Below are 21,989 nucleotides of genomic sequence, written 5' to 3' on the forward strand. Positions count from 1 at the left end.
GATGACGGGATGAGGCCACCAAAGAGAGCACAGATACGGACACAAGGTTTCAGTCAGAAGAGCCAGAGCTAATACAGTATCATACAGGCATAACCAGCATTTTGATGTATAAATTGGAGAAATAAAACCTTTTTCTGAAACTAATATTTTAAGGGCTCTGTTCTTTTTTTTTTTTTTTTTTTAAGGGCTCTGTTCTTAAAGGCTACATTGAGGAAGCACACATTCTAGGACTTTGCAATAACAGCCCTGAAATAAGAAAATGACTTGTGGACACAGTGTGAGATAATAGCACCAAGATGTGGTTGAGATATGAAAGTGAACCAGAATATTTCCCCTAGTCATCCTGTAGGAATGAGAAACCATCAGAAACTATTACAAGGCAGCAGATATGCCAGTAAAATCTACACTGTGTATGTTAAGATATTTTCAACAACTTTTCCCATCATCACCAAGTGTTAAATTGAGGAACCCATGTTGACTTAGTTACCAAAAAAACAACAACAAACAAACAAACAAAACAAAACAAAACAAAAAAAAAACTGGCCTAGGTGGATCTTAAGTCTTTAGCCAAGTTTTCAAAACCTATCCTTACACAAAAATACACAAAAATCAACTTGAAATAGATTAAACACTTGAACATAAGACCTGAAACTACAGAATCCCTAGAAGAAAACATAGGGAGTAAGCTTCTTGACATTGGTTTTGGCGATGATATTTTAGATTTGACACCAAAGGTGAACAAAAGCAAAAATAACAGCTGGGACTACATCAAACTAGAAAACCACTGCATAGCAGGGAAAAACATCAAACAATGAAACAGCAATCCATGGAATAGGGGAAGATATTTGCAAGCCATATCTGCAAAAAGGGGTTAATATCCAAAATATACATAATATATAACTCAAGAGCAAAAAAACAAATAACCTAATTTAAAAATTGGGCAAAGGACCCGAACAGACATTTTTCCAAAGAATACATACAAATGGCCAACAGGTAAATGAAAAGGTAGTCAACCTCACTAATCAGGGGAATGCAAACCAAACCACAATAAGACATCATGTCACACAGAACAGCTATTATCAAAAATATAAGAAATAGCAAATGCAGGTAGAGATGTTGGGAACCCCTATGTATTGCTGGTGAGAATGTCAACTGGTACAAGCATTATGGAAAATAGCAAGGAAGTTCCTCAAAAAATTAAAAAGAGAACTATCATATGATTCAGGAATCCCACTTCTGGGTATATATCCAAAGACAATGAAAGCATTATCTTTAATAGCATATCTTGAACATGTACTCTCATGTTCTCTGCAGTATTAATTATGATGGTGAAGTTACAAAAACAACCTAAGTGTCCATCAACAGATGGATGGATAAATATAATGTGGAGTGTGTATGTGCATACACACACACACACACATACACACACACATATACAGACAATGGAGTATTATACAACCTTAAAAAAGGGAAATCCCAAGGGTGGCTGGGTGGTTTAGTCAGTTAAGTGTCTGCTTCAGCTCAGGTCATTATCCCAGGGCCCTGGGATGGAGCCCCACATGAGGCTCCCTGCTCAGTGCAGAGCCTGCTTCCCCCCTTCCTCTGCTGTTCCCTCTGCTTGTACTCTCTCTAATAAAATCTTAAAAAAAAAAAAAAGAAAAAAAAGAAAAAGGATCCTGCTATTTGCAACAACATGGATGAACATGGAGGGCATTCTGCTAAGTAAAATACACCAAAGACAAATATTGTATGGTATCATTTACATGTGGAGTCTAAATAAATATAAATAGATTAAAGGTTAAGTTGAACACAGAGAATATAGAAGAGTGGTTTCCAGGGGATGGAGAGTTGGGGAAATAAAAAGAAGTTAGAAAAAGGGTACAGGGCAGCCTGGGTGGCTCAGCAGATTAGCGCCGCCTTCAGTCCAAGGTGTGATCCTGGAGACCTGGGATCAAGTCCCATATTGGGCTTCCTGCGTGGAGCCTGCTTCTCCCTCTGCCTGTGTCTCTGCCTCTCTCTCTCTCTCTCTCTGTCTGTCTCTCATGAATAAATAAATAAAATCTTTTTTTTAAAAAAAGGGTACAAACTTTCAGTTAATAAGATTAATAAAGGGTCTGAGAACCTAATGTATACCATGATGACTAGAGTAGATAACACTATTGCATAACTGAAATTTGCTAAGAGAGTAGAAGCTAAGTTTTCTCACATATACAGCTCACATATGTGAGGTTATGGATGTGATAATTAACTTGAAGGAGGTGGTCTCTTTTCACAAACCATCATTTGTTTTTTTTTTAATATTGTATTTATTTATTAATTTATTCATGAGAGACACAGAGAGAGAGAGAGAGAGAGAGAGAGAGAGAGAGAGAGGCAGACACAGGCAGAGAGAGAAACAGGCTCAATGCAGGGAGCCCAATACAGGACTCGATCCCGGGACTCTAGGATCATGCTCTGAGCCAAAGGCAGGCGCTAAACTGCTAAGCCACCCAGGTGTCCCACACAAACCATCATTTGTATACTTTAAATATAATTTTGTCAATTATACTTCAATAAAGCTGAGGGGAAAAAAAAGGAAAGCAGGAGAAGAAGGGAAGATAAAACAAAGGTGAATGTTTATTGTCTATACTAAACTCTAAATGACAGCTTGTCTGCTATTGCCACTCAAAAGTAACTGTGTATTTAGTTCTTCTGCCAAGCTTTCATTCTCTGGAGTTGTTGTAACATTCAGGGCATGACCTATTCATTCTATGGTCATTTTTAGCAGTATAATAAAAGGCACAAGTTTACTCTGATTCCCATAAGGTAACTTTGTTAATTCTGGGGAACCTGCATGATATGGAATATAATTTTGTTTCTGCTAGGTTTGAAGTTTTAATTTTTAACAGTTGCTTATGATCTATGTATACAGGTGGACATAAACATACATGCATCATATGCTGTGGTAATAGGACACTCCACAAAATATAGGTAAAGCTATGTCCATGTAACAAGAAAAAAAATTACCTTAGATTGTTCAGTATTACTTTACATAGGATTTTGTTAAGGTCTTTTTTTTTTTTTAAATTGTGTCACCAAAAAGAGATAACTGAATAAAGGGATACACTGATACTCATTTGGAAACAGAAATCTTCAGATTAACTGCAATATTTGACTTTGCCTGAAACAATGTAAAAAAAAGCAATTTTTATTTTCATACTAATTCACTTCTTTAAATAAAATGACTCTTTCAGATATTTGTCTTTATAAATCCTTTCTTCCTTAAGAGTATAGTCTTAACTACTGTTCATTTGTCTAATTTCATTCCTTTTTAATCTTATATTAATTAAAGAATTCATCTATAGAAAAATTTTACCAACAAGTGTCGAAAAAGAGTGCATCAGTTATTGAAACAGGTAGAGAAAACGAACCAACCACACACCCTATCACTCTGGGTCTCCTTGGTTATTCTCAGCAGCCTTCAGTTCCTCTGTTGCTTTTTCCTTCCCAGCCCCAGGTATTTTCCCAATAATGATGCTGTCAGCTTGGGAAATACTTCTGGGGACAAAAATAGGTTTTGGTGGGCTCAGTATAAATTAATTAGGAAGAAGAGCAGAATTTCATATTGAGAGATAGGAAGATCTAAAGATGGACACTATCTTCAAAGTCTGAAAAGCATGTCTGAAGTTCTAAACTTTCCTCACAAACTATAAAGTTTTATGACTTTGGAATTTTTCATCATTGATAATTTATGAATCTTTCCTAGAATTTTTTTTAAGACTTAGCTTACTTGAAAGATTCAGAATTAAAAATACACATTGTTTGAAGAAGAGCAATACAAACTCTTATTAAGACACTAGCCCGGGAAAGGAGAAGAGTATTGTTGATACAAATCTGCCCTTCCTTTACTGAGACAGTAACCTAGGGTTCCTTAGGAGGGACAGTTATTTTGTTCTTCATGGATGCATGCATCGGTAAATGACCCACTGCATATAATTCCTAAATGAACTTGAGTTCTAATCACAAAAATATTAAGAATGTAGTTCTAGCTAGAATAAAATAAAGAACAAGGTGGGGGCAGGCTGGGTGGCTCAGCGGTTTAGCACTGCCTTCAGCCCAGGGCATGATACTGGAGACCTGGGATCGAGTCTCACGTCGGGCTCCCTACTTCTCCCTTTGCCTGCGTCTCTGCCTCTCTCTCTCTCTCTCTTTCTGTCTCTCATGAATAAATAAAATCTTTAAAACAAACAAAAAGAATAAGGGGGGGTGCAAGGTGGGGCATGAAAACATTAGGCCAAAAGAATCCCAATATTTTAGGGCAGTATTTTTGTGTAACCTGGATGCCATTTAGTAATGGTTCCTCAGTTTTTAAATCTGCCTTCCCTCTGTTTTCTGTATAGAGGCAAGCAGGAAAGAACCTTAGTCTAAAAATATTAAGCTTTGAGCTTTTCTAATATGCACAGAATTACCAAAGAATGATCATGTATTGCTGCCCTGTACCTACTGGGATAATACCAAATAGGTATATGTCTAAGAAACATGTCAGCAAATTATCATTCAAAAATCCTGGGATGCCTGAGTCGGTTAAGCAGCCAACCCTTGATCTCAGCTTATGTCTCAATCTGAAGGTTGTGAGTTCAAGCCCTGCACTGAGCTCCACACTAGGCAATGAAGCCTACTTTACATCAATCAATCAATCAATCAATCGATCAACCATCAGTTATCTTTTGAAGATTTAAAAATAGAAAATACTGTAAGTGAAAAAAATTAGTTGCTTTAAATTCCTGGCTTACCATTTTATAATGTGGGAATATTTGTGTTTTTCTCTAGACAGGTTCCCCTAACATTAGCTGTAATACTGTTTAAAAATAATAGGTAGTATTAATAATAATAGGTAATAATAGGTAGTAAAAATAATAATAATACTGTTTAAAAATAATATGATAAAGTACGAGTCATAAATATAAGTAAAGACAGAAAGGCTCTCAGGAATTATTTCTTTCAATATAAAGAGATAGAGATACAAAGAAATTAAGACCTGTCTGAGGTAAAAAAGTGACTTAGCAGCAGAACTTAGAGAATGAGACTCCATTAAATCGGTGCCAATATGTGATGTGACAAGGTTTCTGAATCAGAGAAAACTTTAAAAATGTAAAAACTTCTTTCTAGAAAGTAATTCTTCATTTAAAATGTCCTTCCCCTCATCTATCACCTCCTAGTACAGTTCTCCTGTGTTTTAAAACACGGCTATATAGTACTGCCATTGTGTAGTGTGTGATCTACATATAAAATACTGCATGTGTCCAAGTTAAAACTGCTCCTGTTGGGTAGGGAGTCCCAGTTTCTGAGGAGAATGCTTTTCTATTCATACAGGCAGCATATCTGATTCAAATACAGTAGCATAATGTTCAAAGAAAAGAGAATGGTTTTCTTCATGGTTAACAGTTCTTTGAGGGAATAATTCTTCCTTGCCATTAAAAGTTATAAATCACAACAATTATAAAATGAGGACAAAAATAAACTATTGAGCAAATATGGTGCTTTTTATCTATAAACATTTACAAAGCATAAATGGATTCCAAGTATATCTTTTCCTAGAAATAATACATTTAACACTGTTAAATATATCTTGAAAGGAAAAAATTGATAATTTATTGAAATTAAAAATTTCTGCTCTACAAAAGACACTGTAGTGAAAAAATAAGCCACAAACTAGGAGAAAATTTTTAGAAAACACAAAGGTAATAAAGAAGTGATATCTAAAAAATACAGAGAATTCTTAAAATTCAAATGAGAAAACAAATGACCGGGTTAAAAAATGGGCAAAAGATGTGAATAGACAGCTTACCAAAGACATATAGATAGCAAATAACCATGTGAAAATATGCTAAACATATGTCATTAGGGAATTGCAAATTAACAATGAGATACTACTACACATGTATTAGAATGGCTCTGATCTAAAACACTGACATCATCAAATTCTGGTAAGGATATGCAGCAATAAGAACTGTTGATGGAGATGCAAAATGGCACAGCCACATTGGAAGACAGTTTGTCAATTTCTCATGAAAGTAAACATATTCTTACCATATGATCCAGCAATCACACTGCTAAGTATTTACCCCAAAGAGTTAAAATCTTGGTTCATAAGAAAACTTTCATGTAATGGTTATAGCAGCTTTTATCACTCAAACTTGTTAAGCAACCAAGATGTTCTTCAGTAGGTGAGTGGAGAAACTACGGCACATGCAGACAATGAAATACTGTTCAATAGTAAAAAGAAATGAGGTATCAAGCCACAGAAAGACACAAAGGAAACTTAAATGCATATTTTTATGTGAAAGAAGATGCCAACAATATTTCATTGTGGAAAAGGGTAAACAATTGTGGAAAAGGGAGACAGTAAAAAGATCAGAGGTTTGGGATGAGGGAGGTAGGGATAAATAGGTTAAGCACAGGGGATTTTTAGCACAGTGAAATTATTCTATATAATACAGTAATGGTGTATCCAAATGTCATTATCATTATACCTTCATCAAATCCATAGAAAGTACACCAAGAGTGAACTCTAATGTAAACTATGAACTTTAATCATAATTTATCAATATTTGCTCAACAATTTTAACAAACATAACACAATAATGAAAGATATTAATAAGAGGGGAAACTGGGAGGAGGAGATGAGAGGGTAAATGAGAACTCTGCATCTTCTGCTTACTTTTCTATAAGCCTAAAACTGTTCAAAACTAAAATTTATTAATAAGAAATATACACATAATTAAAAGTGACATTTAAGAGATAATTCTAGCTACAAAAATATATCTTATTGTAAGATAAGAGAAATACTCTCAATTTTCCTAGTGAGATAAATGTTTGGAGATGAGATTCCCTTATGTAACTTTCCAGTCATAAAAATGCATCACTGAAATAGGAAAAAAAACTTGGTCCTTTGATAATAGAAAATATTACTTTTCAAATTTTGTACACAAATAGTAGATAAATATGGTGTTAAGTATGTATATCCTAGTTTTAGAGGTCATGCTTATGGACTGGTGATGAAATACATGTAAATATTTTTCTTTGGAAGTTCTTTAGTTGGTGACTTCTATACCTAATACATTTTCAAAAATTTTATATAAAAATGTCTAATAAAAGTTTCTTACAAAGGGCAGAAATTGGTTACTTTTTTATTCTTTATCTCACTTATCTTTTTTGGTGCCTGTGTAGTAAACTCAATTTTCTGTATTTGTAACTATGAATTTCCTCTTACATTGGGGCCTTCAAGCCAAAATTCCTTCCTTCCTCCCTGCCCCCTTTTTTCCCTCCTTTCCTTCCTTCCTTCTCTTTCTTTCTTAAAAGTAATCTCCACCCTAAACACAGGCTTGAATCCATGACCCTGAGATTAAGAGTGGATGCTCCACTGACTAAACCAGCCAAGTACCCCAACCAAAATTCTTTTAGGAACAAATCCTAAATTAGTCATTAATTTCAGCCTGAATTGTTTTGATAGGCAGTTCCTAGTTTACCAAAAATTTATTGTAAATTACCTTTTTTATCTTATAGATTAAAATTAAATTAAATTAAACTAAAATTGAGTTCCTTCAACTGAAGTCTAGGTGAGAGGCTCTAGGATCCTTTCCCTTCTGTTCTTCTATTCTAGATCTGAGACAACTCCAAAGAACCCTAATGTTTTCAGAGATAAAATTTTAAACTATCCTCTAAACTATATGGATTTCCCAATTATAAGATCACTTACTACTACCATTACCTACCTTTTAGCTTCCACCCCTAAGTCCATGCTAATAAAGCTCAGTAAAATGTAATAGCAGTGTTTAAGATGAGGTTAGACTAATACCAGAGTCAGTAAAACGTATTGTGCAATTTGATTATAACCATGTGAAAATGTAATTGCATACAATAGAAAAGATTAGAAGTCCTTTTAACAAATTGTAAATACTTTTATTTATGTTCATTGGGTGCTTTTTAATGTAAAAATTGTTGGTGTAGAATAAATCTTTTTTACAAGGAAACTTGAGCCCTTGAAGTACCTTGAAAGTCAGCGAAGAGGGAAGGTAAAAGTTAAGAGTTTAAGAAAGCTACAGGAAGCAGACTGGAATACTCTGGAGTTCTCTTTTATTCATTTATTTTTATACAACCTGAAAACTGACCAGGTAGAAATTTATTTGGGAGAGTAAAATCTTTTAAAATGCATATGTCCCTGAAGTCATACTGATTATTTGGCTTTTATTGTGATTTGATTCAATCAGATTGTTTTCTGAGAGTTGATTGGGACTCTCAAAGCACTCAGAAAAGTAGGTCTAGAGGATACTGGGTGTAGGGCAGGAAACTTGGAAGATAAACAGTGAAAAGTGAAAACAAACTTTGTCTAATCTAATCATGCCTAAAAAAGAAAACAAAATCCCCTTTTTTTCCTGTTGGTTGACTTTAATAATGCAGGTTCTCCTAATTCCAGGAGCTTCAGCTTATGTTTACTCCTTTTGGATTACTTATACTAGGGATGTAATCCATTTCAGGGGACAGGCATGGGAAACTACCCATCATAGAAGCACTGCTTCTAGAAATAAGTGTATTCTAAATTCTGAAAAGGTAACTTATGGCCAATTTTTGTAAACTAGGAATTGCCTATATAGACAATGTAGGGTGAAATAAGTCAATAGAAATCATCTTTATCAGTTACAAAAAAAAAAAAAAAGAACTTCCAAATATAACATGTCCAGTGCTATAGTGACATGAACTATAACTGACTCTTAGTCGGCTCCAGCTGCCATAACAAAACACCAAAGACTGGGTGGCTGAAGCAATAGAAATTTATCTGCTATAACTTCTCGAGGCTAGAAGTCTGAGATCAGATGCCCACACAGTCAACTCCTGGTGAAGCACTCTTCCTATCTTGCAGGCAGCCACCTTCTCATTGTATCTTCACATGACCTTTCTTCCGTGAGAGCAGGAGGTCTTATTAGGGTCCCACACTTACTAACTTACTTAGCTCTAATTACCTTCTTATAGGCTCTATCTCTAAATATAATCACATTGGGGGGTAAGCCTTCAACATATGAATTTTGTGGAGACAGAATTCAGCCCATAGTAGACTACTTAAAAATTATAAGCAATTACCATTTTTTTTTTAAAAGAAAACTTGAAACTTATTAGGCACTGAGATCTCCTCTCCACCCCCAGCCTGTGGCTTTCTTTGTGAAGTACATAAAATGGGAGCATATTCTCTTTTGCTTTAGTCTACATTTTGTCTATTATATGACTATAAACATGAATTGTATACATTGATCACCTAAAGTACTGGCTGTCAAAGAAGAAAACCTACAACCTTCATGGATGGCTAGCCTTTAGAGCGTGATCAGTTTATATACAGGGCTGTATTTAACACAGCTTTACAGATGAAGGTGATTTAGGCAGTAAGTCAGCAGATTTTACCTATAAAGTTATGTTTAGGCTCTTAGAGGTCCTTAGGATACATCATTATTGGAATAGCAAAAATAAAAGTTCAAAATAATACAGAATATAGTTATATACTATTTTATCCTGCAAGATATTATTACGGAAAAAAAATTATTATAATGGGGTCTTTTGGTACTAATTGCAATAAACCACTTGGGATAGAATCCAAGTCAAACTGACATTAAACCAAATTTTATACTAAGCTAGATCACATTAAAGTTGAACTTCAGTGTGTTTTAATTTTTACAGAATTTATACTGTATAATATCAATCAAGTCTTGTCCTTGAGTTATTATGTCCTTAAAATTCAATTATTGATTTCTAGTTTTATATACAAGTACAAAATGAATGAAAAATATTAATGCTAACTGCTTTACATAATAAATGTACTAAAATTTTGTAAATAAATATTTTTGGAAAAAAAAAGCCTAATTTAAAGGCACAGAAAGTATAATCTACCCATGAAAATATCCCATAGGGTTCGAAATTAAAGTGGACCAGACATGGCAGGAATTTTTTGATGTGCTATACAAAGCAGATGCAGAAAATTAACTTCATGAATGAGAAATGAAATCATAGCTTAAATGTTTATTAAACTATAAATGAACCATCAGACCAGCTTTTGTGAACCTGTGCATGTGTGCATATTACATGCCAATTATGATCAACTAGGTTGTATAACAAGAAAGTTCATTTTCTTTTTCTTTTCTTTTTTTTAAAATTTATTTATTTATTTATGATAGACACAGAGAGAGAGAGAGAGAGAGAGAGAGGCAGAGACACAGGAGTAGGGAGAAGCAGGCTCCATGCCGGGAACCTGACATGGGACTTGATCCCGGGACTCTAGGATCGCGCCCTGGGCCAAAGGCAGGCGCCAAACTGCTGAGCCACCCAGGGATCCCCCAAAAGTTCATTTTCAATGGACAACTTCTGGATTTATCTCCCTGCCTAATATCCAGTCCTGACACAGGCTTATGGCATACAATAGCAATAACAACAACAACAAAATAAGAAATGCTGGGACTACTGTTTTTATATCTGAGAGTATTTGTGTGACCTTTTATATTTTTAAGGATTCTGGCAAGAAGTTAATGTTAGGCAAACTAAGTACAATTCTTCGTTTTAAATACAAAACTACTCCTTAAGGACTCTTTTGAAGTGAATAAAAATATGCCAAGGGCTACTTTTACTACCACTGAAAGAATGTCTTGCCCTAATGCCAAAAACAGTTTAAGTGATTTTTAAAAATAATTCTGAAGAGAAAGAGAAAACAATTAATTTATTATTTAAAACTCCCATAATGGTAAATGTGGCATGTGCATTATGTCTAATGTCTTGAATAAGGAAACCTTCCTACAAATACAAAAAAGCAAAATCCATTTTCCATATTTTAATAGCAAAAAAGAGAGTTAACTACTGTTAAAGGACACCAGCAATAATATTTGAAGGTTAAAAACAGATGAAACAAAAAAAGAGAGTTCTGAAAGTCTTAATAATAATTCTTTCTACTTTTCTTTCTGGCTTAAGGTTAGATTTTGTTTTTAAATTTCCAAAACATAGTGAAGGTTATATTTAAGAACAACTTAATGATTGCACTACAATTCTGAACAACCATTTGATAGAGTTTTAGCAACATTTTTATAGAATGACGCCTTTGAGAATTTAGAATTACTGTCATTTGGGGATGAAGAACAAGAACATCCCTCTGTCACCATCAGACGCCTAATGACATATAGTGCTTTTGTCTTTAGTGTTAGATTTCTGAGCCTTACCTAAATACCTGGGTTTAATTCTAACCTAAATGAAAGGGCACAGTAATTGGGTATGCTTATTTCCTAAGTAATTATTCTAGGGGCGCCTGGGTGGCGCAGTCGGTTAAGCACCCGTCTTTTGGTTTTGGTTTGGGTCGTGATCTCATGGTCATGGGATTGAGCCCCTCATTGGGCTCTGAACTCAGCCCAGAGTCTGTGTGGGATTCTCTCTCTCTCTCTGCCCTTCTACTCATGCTCTCTCCACCTCCTCTCTCTGAAATAAATCTTAAAAAAAAAAGGAAGAAAAAAAGAAAAATCCGTCAATTTTCTAAAGTTGCTAGGTTCACTTCTTTTAACCAACAAAACTTATGCTAAAGCAAGTTAGAATTAAGTTATATACTAGTATTACCCTGAAGAATATGCTGATATAGGGATATTATGTTAACAGTTTATAAGGAAACACCAGCTTTACACACTTGAGAGTAAAAAATAGTTTATACCTTTAACAGGAAAAAAAAATAAAAATAGGGATTACAAATGTTTATCAATATAAACTAGCTGAAATAAATACAGCATGTAACTATGAAATTCAGTTTGGCTTTAAAGAACATACTATTAAGACTAAAAAAATGAATACACATGAAACACTGTATTCATAAAATCTAAGCCAACTGTGGATATTTTCATATTAAAGACCAATTATTAAATAGACTGAATTTGATGATTATAAAAAATATAACAAAAATGACTTATTGAGCACTTGCTATGTACTTACAAGGATGAGTCCCTTATGGTAATTGCTTCATCTAATCTGAAACAGATCTATGAAGTAGAGAATCTTATTAACCTTATTTACATATAAAGAAACTGATCACATGGTAAGAAATGGGTAAACTAGGCATTTGGATTTAGATCTTTCTCATTCCATAATCCATTTGCTTAATTATAATGCAGTTTTGTATGTAAAAAAAATATTCTTTTTAACTTTTTTTTTTTAAGATTGATTTATTCATTAGAGAGACAGACTGAGAGAGAGGTAGACACAGGCAGAGGGAGTAGCAGGCTTCTCACAGGGAGCCCAATGTGGGACCCGATCCCACACCCGGGATCACAACCTGAGCCAAAGGCAGGCGCCCAACCGTTGAGCCACCCAGGCGTCCCTAACATTTTTTTTTTTTTAAGAGGAGAGAAAGAGAGAGGAGGGGAAGAGGGACAGACAATCTTAAGCAGGCTCCATGCCCCGTGAAGAGCCAGAAGTAGGGCTCAATCACACAACCCAGAGATCATGAACTGAGCTGAAATCAAGGCTGGATGCCTAACCCAAATGAGTCACCTGGGTACCTGGTAAAAAATATTCTTAAAAGAATAAACAGTTTTTACATATATTTGTGGCATTCTTTTCATATACGGATCAATTAGAATTATTAGAGAAATTAGTCTTCCGGGGTACCTGCGTGGCTCAGTCAGTTAAGCATCTGCTTTCAGCTCAGGTCATGATTCTGGGATACTGGGATCATCCAGCCCAGGGTTGGAGTCTGCTTCTCCCTTTGCTCTTCCCCTTGCTTGTTCTCTCTCTTTCTCTCAAATAAATAAATAAAATCTTTAAAAAAATATTAGCCTTCTATTACCTTCAAATAACCAAACAAAAATATCCAACTCTACCAGAATAGCATGCTTTACACATCTTTTTAAAATTGTGTTCCTCTCAAGTTAGTAGGACCCCTACATTTTATAACTCTTTTGAAGATGAAGAAACACAGATTAAATGTGCAAAAATTCTAGGGAACCAGCATGTGTCAATAGAGACTGTGAATCTGGAAGGAGAAACAAGGCAGAATGTTGTAATGCTTAAATCAGCATTACCACTAGCCTGAGTAATTCTTCATAGATATGGATTAGCCTGGAACCCAGGTTTGGGGACTAGATTATTAGGTCTTGACTAATTTGCTGCCTTGATACACTGCTTCCTTATAAAGGGTTTCAGTACTCGGTTATAAAATACTCTATTAAGTTTGTTGCTAGCCAGCCTCTCATTCAATGTCCATTTCCTTTCTGACTAATGCTTCTTGTAAGCTAACAGCAGCTTTAAACATCTGGTAAGGGGTCAGTAATACAGGTATCACAACACAAGGTGTTCTGGAAAATGATTTGCTTTGGTGTAAACATCCTAACTAAAGTAGCCTTCAGGTAAGTTGAATTAAGATTCTTTGTATTGCCAGTTTGAGTAGCAGCTGAAGTTTGGAAATACAGAGAATGTTTACATCTCCATATGTTGGAAGTTTTAAAAACTGTACATTAAAATGAACATGATAATCTCGTAACTTTCACTTACTTTCCTAACAAAGAGTTTAGGGAAAAAGACTGGTGGCTTATTTCTATTTTACAACACTTTTTATCATAATGCCTCCAGAATCACAGGTATTAAACTTGACTGTTTGTAAGGAAGTTGAAAAGCAGAGAAACCAAAGTTCTCAGAAAAAAAAAAAAAAAATTACTGGGAATCTCTGAGCAGGTAAAACTTCCATTTCCACTCAGTAGAAAATTGTGAAAATTTGCTAAGGAGAATCTTTATTAAAATCTGAATTCTATGCACTGTCAGTCTTCTAATCCTATTTTTCTGGTGCTACAATCAGGATCGCTAGGTCACAGTTGCAAGTAATATAGAGACAGTGAATGAGACCCTAAAATCCCAGGTTTCTAGAAACACAATAAAGGAAACAAAACCATGTTATGTATTTATGGACTTTAGGGAAGTCCATCCCTAAGAGATTCCTTATACAATAAATTTAATCTATGATAGGTATATAACCACATAGATTTTCAAAACTAGAAAGGATCACAGAGACCATATTTCCACTTCCTCTGTTAAAATATGAAAACTGGGTTCTAGAGATGATAACTGATTTGACTCAACCAATACTGTAATACATGGCCAAGGTAGAATGAAAGTTCAAGTCTTGGCTTTTACAAAACTTCTTGACTTAGTATGTAGATTGTAAAATTGTGGGCACAGGGGAAGGGAAGGGGTCGTGGCCTGGCTTGAAGTTACAGCCTAAATATCTGCTTTCAGTATATGCTGACTTTTGCTCTGAAGGTTCTATCACAATTCATTTGCAACAGGGTAGCCACATTTTAGCAACTGAAAAGAGCTGTGGAGATTAAATTTGTAAAATGTACTTTGAAGCACATGTTGGCCCTAGGACCTTATATATTCAATGTTATATGTGATAAGATGGCTCAGAGGGCATGATGAACCTGACTTTCAACATTTCAGTCATTTATACCAGGTGCTGCACCTCACAGCTGGTTTTAATATTGCACAAAAGATATCTTTTTTTGTTGTTTTAAAGAAAGGCAGATTGTGCACTGCCTCGTTTGTATGTGTCTTGAGTCTTGGAAGCTTGACTACCCTACATTCTCCTACAAATGGTACTTGAGAGCTTGTCTGGAGGTTCTAGCAGCGGAGAACAGTGACTCGTATACCTTTGACCAAAGAAGGGTCCTCTTCAACTGAATGCACACTTTTGTGAGGGATACATGTGGAGTGGTAAAGGAGGAAGATATCCGCCTAGCTAGCCAGATCAACTGAATCAATCCTAATGATCAATGGGGTGACAGATGTCGCAGCCAGATCACCCTCACATCCAAAAAGACATCTAATATTTCCATCTCCCCCAATAATTTGTAATAAATAATGAATTCCCATAACTTATCTCACTCACGAAACATGTTTGTCCAAGGGTTCATGAAGCAAATCTTTTTTTTTTTTTTTTTTTTTTTCATGAAGCAAATCTTAAAGACCCAGAAAGTAGTTTGTCTACTTGGGATGTAAAATCTAAATTTCTTTATTCAATGAATACATAGCAACCTTCTATAAGCTGCTGTGCTAGGAACCCTGAGGGATATTTAAAAGTGGATAAGCCAAATGAGACAGCCTTATAGAGATGTGAAGATTGTGTCCATACAAGGATGCCCAGCTGAGGGGGTGAATAAAGACTGAAATGGGGACTTTATGAAAGCTCATGCTCTGTTTGACAAACCTTTTGCTCTGGCAGGTAACTGTCATCAACTGGGGCAAAGGAGTACCTTTTTCCAATTCACATAATAGTGCTGGATAGACTAATGGTGGTTTTAAGTACAAAACGCTACCAATCTTTTGATGACACAAGTTTGATCACAACATTTTTTATTAACTTTTTCAATGGCTCCCCAATGCTTAAAGGAGAAAAGCAAGTTATTCAAGGTCCTTCATATTTGTCTCACCTACTTTTCTTGTTTTATCACCTACTACTTTTATATGCAGACTACTTCTTCTAGTCATATTTCAACCTTTAACCAAATCTAGGACGTACCATGTTCTTTTATGCATCTCTGCCTTCCTATCAGCCTGAAATGCTCTCTCCCCATCTCCACTTGACTTAGGGAACTCCTATTTACTAATTAATCCTCAGATCAACTACCCTCTCCCTCAAATCCAGCTAGCGTGAGTCATACCCACTTCTTTCTCCCATAGTATTCAGCACATCATTAGATCATGCCACATGAACACATGATATGGAACTTAGTCATTTTTATGTTTTCCCTTCAAAACTGCCAGTCTTATTTTCACCATCTGGAAAATACAGTACATGAATAAAGAAAAACATAGTTCCTAACTTGAAGTAGCTTACACTTATTTGGGAAGTTGATAACAGGGTAACTATAAAAATTATCACATATAAGATATGTACACCTAAAAATGTAAAGATGTTTCATATCTGTTGCTTAGTTTGCTAAGTCACTGTCCATAAGAGTAGGCAAATCTTACTAAAGATTCAGATATGTCAAAGAGAATAATGAAACACTTTCAAAGACTCCTCAGTTGACTCAGAGGCATGAAGAGATCATGAAGAATCTTTCAGGAGGAGTTGAAATATTTGGTTTCTGGTCCTGGGTTTGTCAGTTATTCACTGTGGGACTTCAGACAAATCCATTGTTTTTGCTTGGCTCTAGTTCTCTTGGCAGAGCACTGTTCCCAAAGGATTAAGATACTCAAATCAATAACGTGTACAAAAACACACTTAAAACTAGAAAATGTCACTTTAGGTGAATGTTAAAATTGACATTTTTTGTTGGTAGAATGACAGATTCAACACATAAATTTGACTCATCTAACATTAATATCCACTGAGTGTAAGATACTGGCTGCTTCGCTGGACTCCAAGGAGTAAAAAAAACTGGTTTCCATTGCAGAGAATCTTACAGTTTGTTTTGGGGAGACAAGGTGGCTGCTCACATTAAAATAACTATCAGGAAAAAATGTACAAAGAGCTAAACAAGTAAAACAGAAATCAGCGTAAAAGAGGTCAAAAAGAGAAGTCACTTCCAAGGACCTGACTTCCAGTGATCATGATGTTCTAATGACAAAGCAGTGATTTTGGTAGGTTGTGTAAAAAAAGAGTATTTTGAAATTCTGGGGCATAGAGTTTTAGGATAAATGCACAAAAAGGAGTAGAGAGATAACAAAGATCTCAGAAAGGAACAGTAGACCAGTTGGTTACAGCAGTATGTGTTCATAGGGCAGTTTCCAATTAAGCAGGACAAGTAGGCTGCAAGACAGTGTACAGGAGGTTGCTAAGTACTGTGTACTCTGCTTCACTCTAGGGGCAGGAACACTGCGGCCAAGCCTCTGCTCCCTAAAAATACTAACCAGAGGGCCTGAGACAGGCTAAAAGGTCTCCTTTATTATTATCTCAGATGCATTGTTAGATAGAGTCAATCTATGCCAAATTCAAATACACTGATCCTGATTTTTAGTTTTGGGAAAACTGCCACAAGAGACTTCATGTAGGTAGAGTACAGACACCCTAAATGGCAATGATTTTTTTTTATATATATTTTCATTTTGTTAGAGAAAAAAGAGAATGTCAGAAGGAATGTTAATCAGCAAGATAGAAAATTAATTTAAAGTTCTCTCTTTATTGTGACTAGAACCTTCTTGAATTAATGAAGCACATCAGAAGGTAATTTTTAAATGTCAAGCTGGCATTAAGACCTTGAGCAATTAGACACAGAAGGGCAGAGACTACAAAACAAAATCTAGGGCAAGAGATGTGATTTAGTAAAACAAGAATAAATAGACTTCACATGAAGTTAAAGCTTTTTTAAAAATATAGGGTAAAATGTATTTAACTCTAACAAATTGCTTTAAAAAGACTTTCTAGCACTAGGTCACAAGATTATCCTAAAAATCACCATATTAAGCAGATGCTATATTCTTTAGAAAAGAAAAAGAAGTAACTCATTTATAATTTAGCTTTCAGATACATTTATCTGGTTATTGAGACAATGCAAAACATTACCATCTTCTAGCAACATCATCCAATACTTCAGTGGTAAATATAAATACTGAACAGATAAGAGGAACAAAGAATAAAGGGATGTAACATTTAGGAGGCACTCTTCATGTGTCACACACTGTTTCTTAGTGCTTTTATATTTATTTATTACCCCATTTAACACTCAAAACAACTGCAAACACTTAATTTACAAATGAGAAAACTAAAGTCCAAAGAGGTTAAATAACTTTCCTGATGCCACTCTGAAAGAAAAAGACTACAATTTAAAAGTCTTACTCAAATGCACCACCAGAATTCTTTTTTTGTCTTCCCTTTACTGCCTCTCTTGGAAGTTGAATCCTCAAATCTTGATGTATGAAATAAATGCTATGATTGCCTAAATTATTTATAAAATCTATAACTGAAAAAAAATCTATAACTGGTACCTGGCTCTTAGACATATTATCAATTTCACTTAATGAGATAATCACTAACAGAGGATAACATCCAAATGCAAATAAACATTAAACTCAAATTTTACAGATACTAGTTGTCAGCCTAAGTCAGCAAATTCCTACACAGAGAGGAAATTATCTTACTTGTCACTTCTGTTCCCAAGCACATGGTGCATGGGTAATGGGACCGGTTATGCCTTTCATGTGCATATATTTGTGACTCTTGATTTCCTGTTGGTGGGTAAGATAAAAGTTTTCCTAAAGTAACTAAGATAATTGAATAAAAGACAAATGAAAAAATGAAATGGAATCTGCTACAAATAACTTAAAAAACAAAAATCAAAGCAAAAGAAAACAATAGCTATAACCAAAAAAGACTTATTATTTCCTCCTGAACTGAATTCCCATCTGCTTTTAAACGGCAACATGTTTTTCTATTAACTGGGAGCTACAGCCAAGAAGGCAAAGACAATGAGGTTCTGGCCACCCGGGAATGGCAGGCACAGGGATGGCTGAAGGATGCTACCTGCTTTTAGCCTCTCTGTGGAGGCTGCTCCTTAGTGACCCTATTCCTCTTCTAGCTGGCAACAAATTTCCCCTTGGAACTCTCCTGAAAATTAAGAAATAGTGCAGTTCTCTATACCCTCTCCAGGGAGGGAAAATAGATTGGGGTGTAAGGGGCTATTTGAAACACTGGGCCTGTGTTAGCTTTTAAGAAACAATGTCGACTGGGCAAAATAAAGCACTGGGTTGAAAGAAAATATTTTTAAGTAGTAACTCTCCTCTATCTCAGTCATTAAAAGTACCTATATCGTCTCCAATCACTCTCTACAGCTTTTGTTGTTCTTTCTTTCTTTTTTAAAGTAAGTTCTATGCCCAACGTGGGGCTTGAACTCATGACCCCCAAGATCAAGAGTCTCATGATTTACCTCTGACCCAGCCAGGTGCTCCTCTCTACAGCTTTTTGATTTAAAAATAAAAATAAAAAAATACTCACTACAGTTAAACATTTTATGTTTCTAAAAGACAGACACTGATGTCAATAATTTCGTCATCTCTGGCTCATCTGGCCAAATTCTTGTTCATATAGCTAATAGTGTATAAATTAATATATAATAAATACATCATTATATGAATGATATATGAATGAATAATATTGATGATACTACTCTCCTGTGAAGACAACTAATTTATCAATATTTTCATTTTATACCAAAAGTGGCCAATGACACACTTTCTAAATCTGAAAAAATAGCTATGGCTGTATCAGGGTGTATTGCTACAAAGTTAGAGGGCTCTCCTTATGATAATGATGAAGGAAAGTCCATTTTTCCTAAACCATAATTTTAAAAATCTTTTTTCATTTTCAGTTTGTTAAATGCTTGTTAAATATGTACTATGTAATGGGTTTTGTGCTAAAGGTTCTGGCCTTAGACTGAGGAGGAAATAAATTAGTTACATCAGTGGGAAAGCACTGGGTCTGTAGGAGTCAGGTGACTGAGGTTCCAGCTTGAATTTGTCTTATGGGTAAAACAAAAACAAAACTTCCAAACTAATTTTGGCTTTCACCAATGCTGTAACCATTTTCATTCTGATGGAAAGAGGTGGGGGGAAAGATGGGATCTTATATTTTATTTGAAGCTCAAAGTCATATATCTTAAATTTCCTATTTATTATTTTTAAAACTGTTAAGATAACCATAGTTCTCTTAAAAAAATAAGGCTCCTGTGTGAACTGCTTAAATAATTAGACCAAAAAAAAAAAAAAATAAAAAACCCACAAAACAAACAATATGGAACAAATCTGTCTTGCCTAAATCAAAATTCCAGAACTAATAAGATATAGCTCGGAATAAAATTTTATGAAGCTGTAATGGATTACATGTATATAGATTATAATTAGACCAGGGTGGGATATACTTCCCTCACCCAACCATTATGGGACCCAAAAGTGTAATTCAAGGAGGGACAGAATTTTCTTTTACTTTTCTCTGTGACTATTTTTAGAAGATTTGATATAAAAATTAACCAAAAATGAATGTGCTTATATAATAGATTGAATAAGACAGGTACTACATAAGAACTAGCAAGCTGGTACAATAATTCCTGGCACCAAATGAGTTTTTTCCTTTCAGCCAAACAGAACCTCACTGGCTTTGATTTTTGTTTAGCACTTCTATGTTACTAGTATGATTTACTTCAAAGTGAGAAAGGCACATTTATACCTTGCTGACTGCTCTTCCATTTCACTCTGCTCAACTGAAAGATTTATGGTTTCTTCTCTTTGCTGTTTCCCATAAACTAACATATCATATACGTGATCCAGCCCTTGGTCTCACATCAAAAACTGAATTCTAGAAATGCTGGGGCAGTCATTTAACAGCAACTATATATTCATTTTAACTTAATGGACAGTCATGTCAAGAAGATGTTCATAAGGATTATTTTTTCAGCTAGGACTTTAAAAAAATGTATGTATTTCAACTGCTTCTCGAGGTAACTTTCTACATGATTCCCCCACTCCCCTCCTGCAATGAAAATGAAAATCCTACAGGGGGAAAATCAAATGTACACACTTCATAGCTGAGACAAAATAATGAGGAGATTTGGGATTTATTTTGGTTGCTGTTATTAGCTACGACTGAATGATACATTCAGCCCAATGCTACACGTGAATTTACCTACAATACTCTCTGAGTACGCTAATTGTCTATTATGTATTAATCTCTTTGGCTTTTTAAGAAGACAGATTATAAACAATAGCAAGCCGACAGAAGAATATGGAGTCTCAGTCTGCTGGATAATTCAGAATAAAATGAATTTATAATTTCTTATTTAAAAAATATTAATTTCCCAGTATAAATCTGTGTCAGTGGTATTCAGAAGATATTTCTATGTTGAGGACTACAGTCTGTCCTTTTTTGAGAAATGCATGTAGAAAAGATGCACAATTCTTTTAATGGAATTTTATTTTGTAAATAAAAATGGCCTAAGCAAAAAGTTGCTAGGGACAGGAAAAAAAGTTTCATATTTTCACAGAGGTCTTGCTGTTCACAGCTAAGGACAGACTGTCCCTTTTATAGCTTTTATTTTTTATTTATTTTTAACTTTTATTTGAGAGAGAGAGAACATGAAACAGGGGGCAGGGGCAGAGGGAGAAGCAGACTCTCCAACTGAGTAGGGAGAGCCTGATGTGGGACTGGATCCCAGGACCCTGGGATCATGACTGAGCCCAAGACAGCCACTTAACCAACTGAGCCAGCCAGGCGCCCCCTTTTACAGTTTTTATGAGAGAATTTTTGTTAATATATAAGTAAACCGACAAAATTTTCCAAAATGATTAAAGGTAGTAATAATATAATCTCTCTGCCAAGTCTTGCACTTCTGAGCACTTGTATGATATCCTAATTTCATTTTTATGATCTCTATAAGAAAATAGTATGTAAAGTTGTGTACTATTTCCATTTGATAGGTCAAGAAATCAAAACGTGTGAATAGTTGGAGCTGATGTATCAAGAAACCCCAAAGAAGAAACTTCTACTTCTAGTCCACTGTTCTCCCCACTATACCATGTTAATTCTCTGAAGACTACTTTTTGAGAAGTAACAGAAGCCAAGTAAAAACAATTGAGATATAATAGAGGCCGGGTAAAATGCAATTTAGTGATTACCTGTCATTTTTTTTTTTTTTGATTACCTGTCATTTAGTGCATTTCCTGTTTTAAGATTTCTTAACATACAGTTCTTTCTTTTTCTTCTTAAAGATTTTATTTATTTATTCATGAGAGACACAGAGAGAGAGGCAGAGAGACACAGGCAGAGGGAGAAGCAGGCTCCATGCAGGGAGCCCGATGTAGGACTTGATCCCAGGTCTTCCAGGATCATGCCCCAGGCCGAAGGCGGCGCTAAACCGCTGAGCCACCCAGGCTGCCCAACGGATAGTTATTAAAACAGTTGGCAGGAAGCAATCTTTTTGCTAATGACCCCAACCCGCTGCTTTCCTGCCCCCAAG

The 21,989-nt window shown here is 35.2% G+C and overlaps 1 protein-coding gene across 5 annotated transcripts in view; it reads right to left on the bottom strand.

The window, feature by feature from the left end:
* SPATA5 (spermatogenesis associated 5) overlaps nucleotides 1-21,989 on the bottom strand; it is a 351,344-nt gene that overhangs the window by 70,959 nt on the left and 258,396 nt on the right. The window contains exon 16 of one of the 5 annotated variants that reach the window (XM_038564718.1): nucleotides 15,932-16,215. The exons of the other annotated variants lie outside the window; for them this stretch is intronic. Within the exon in view, the coding sequence (XP_038420646.1) occupies nucleotides 16,150-16,215 (66 nt within the window). The 3' untranslated portion in view covers nucleotides 15,932-16,149. Of the gene's footprint in view, nucleotides 1-15,931; nucleotides 16,216-21,989 lie in introns of those variants that run through there. 5 annotated transcript variants of the gene reach the window in all.

The sequence above is a fragment of the Canis lupus genome, chromosome 19 (genome assembly GCF_011100685.1).
Source record: "Canis lupus familiaris isolate Mischka breed German Shepherd chromosome 19, alternate assembly UU_Cfam_GSD_1.0, whole genome shotgun sequence".
In the NCBI taxonomy this organism is placed as follows: domain Eukaryota; kingdom Metazoa; phylum Chordata; class Mammalia; order Carnivora; family Canidae; genus Canis; species Canis lupus.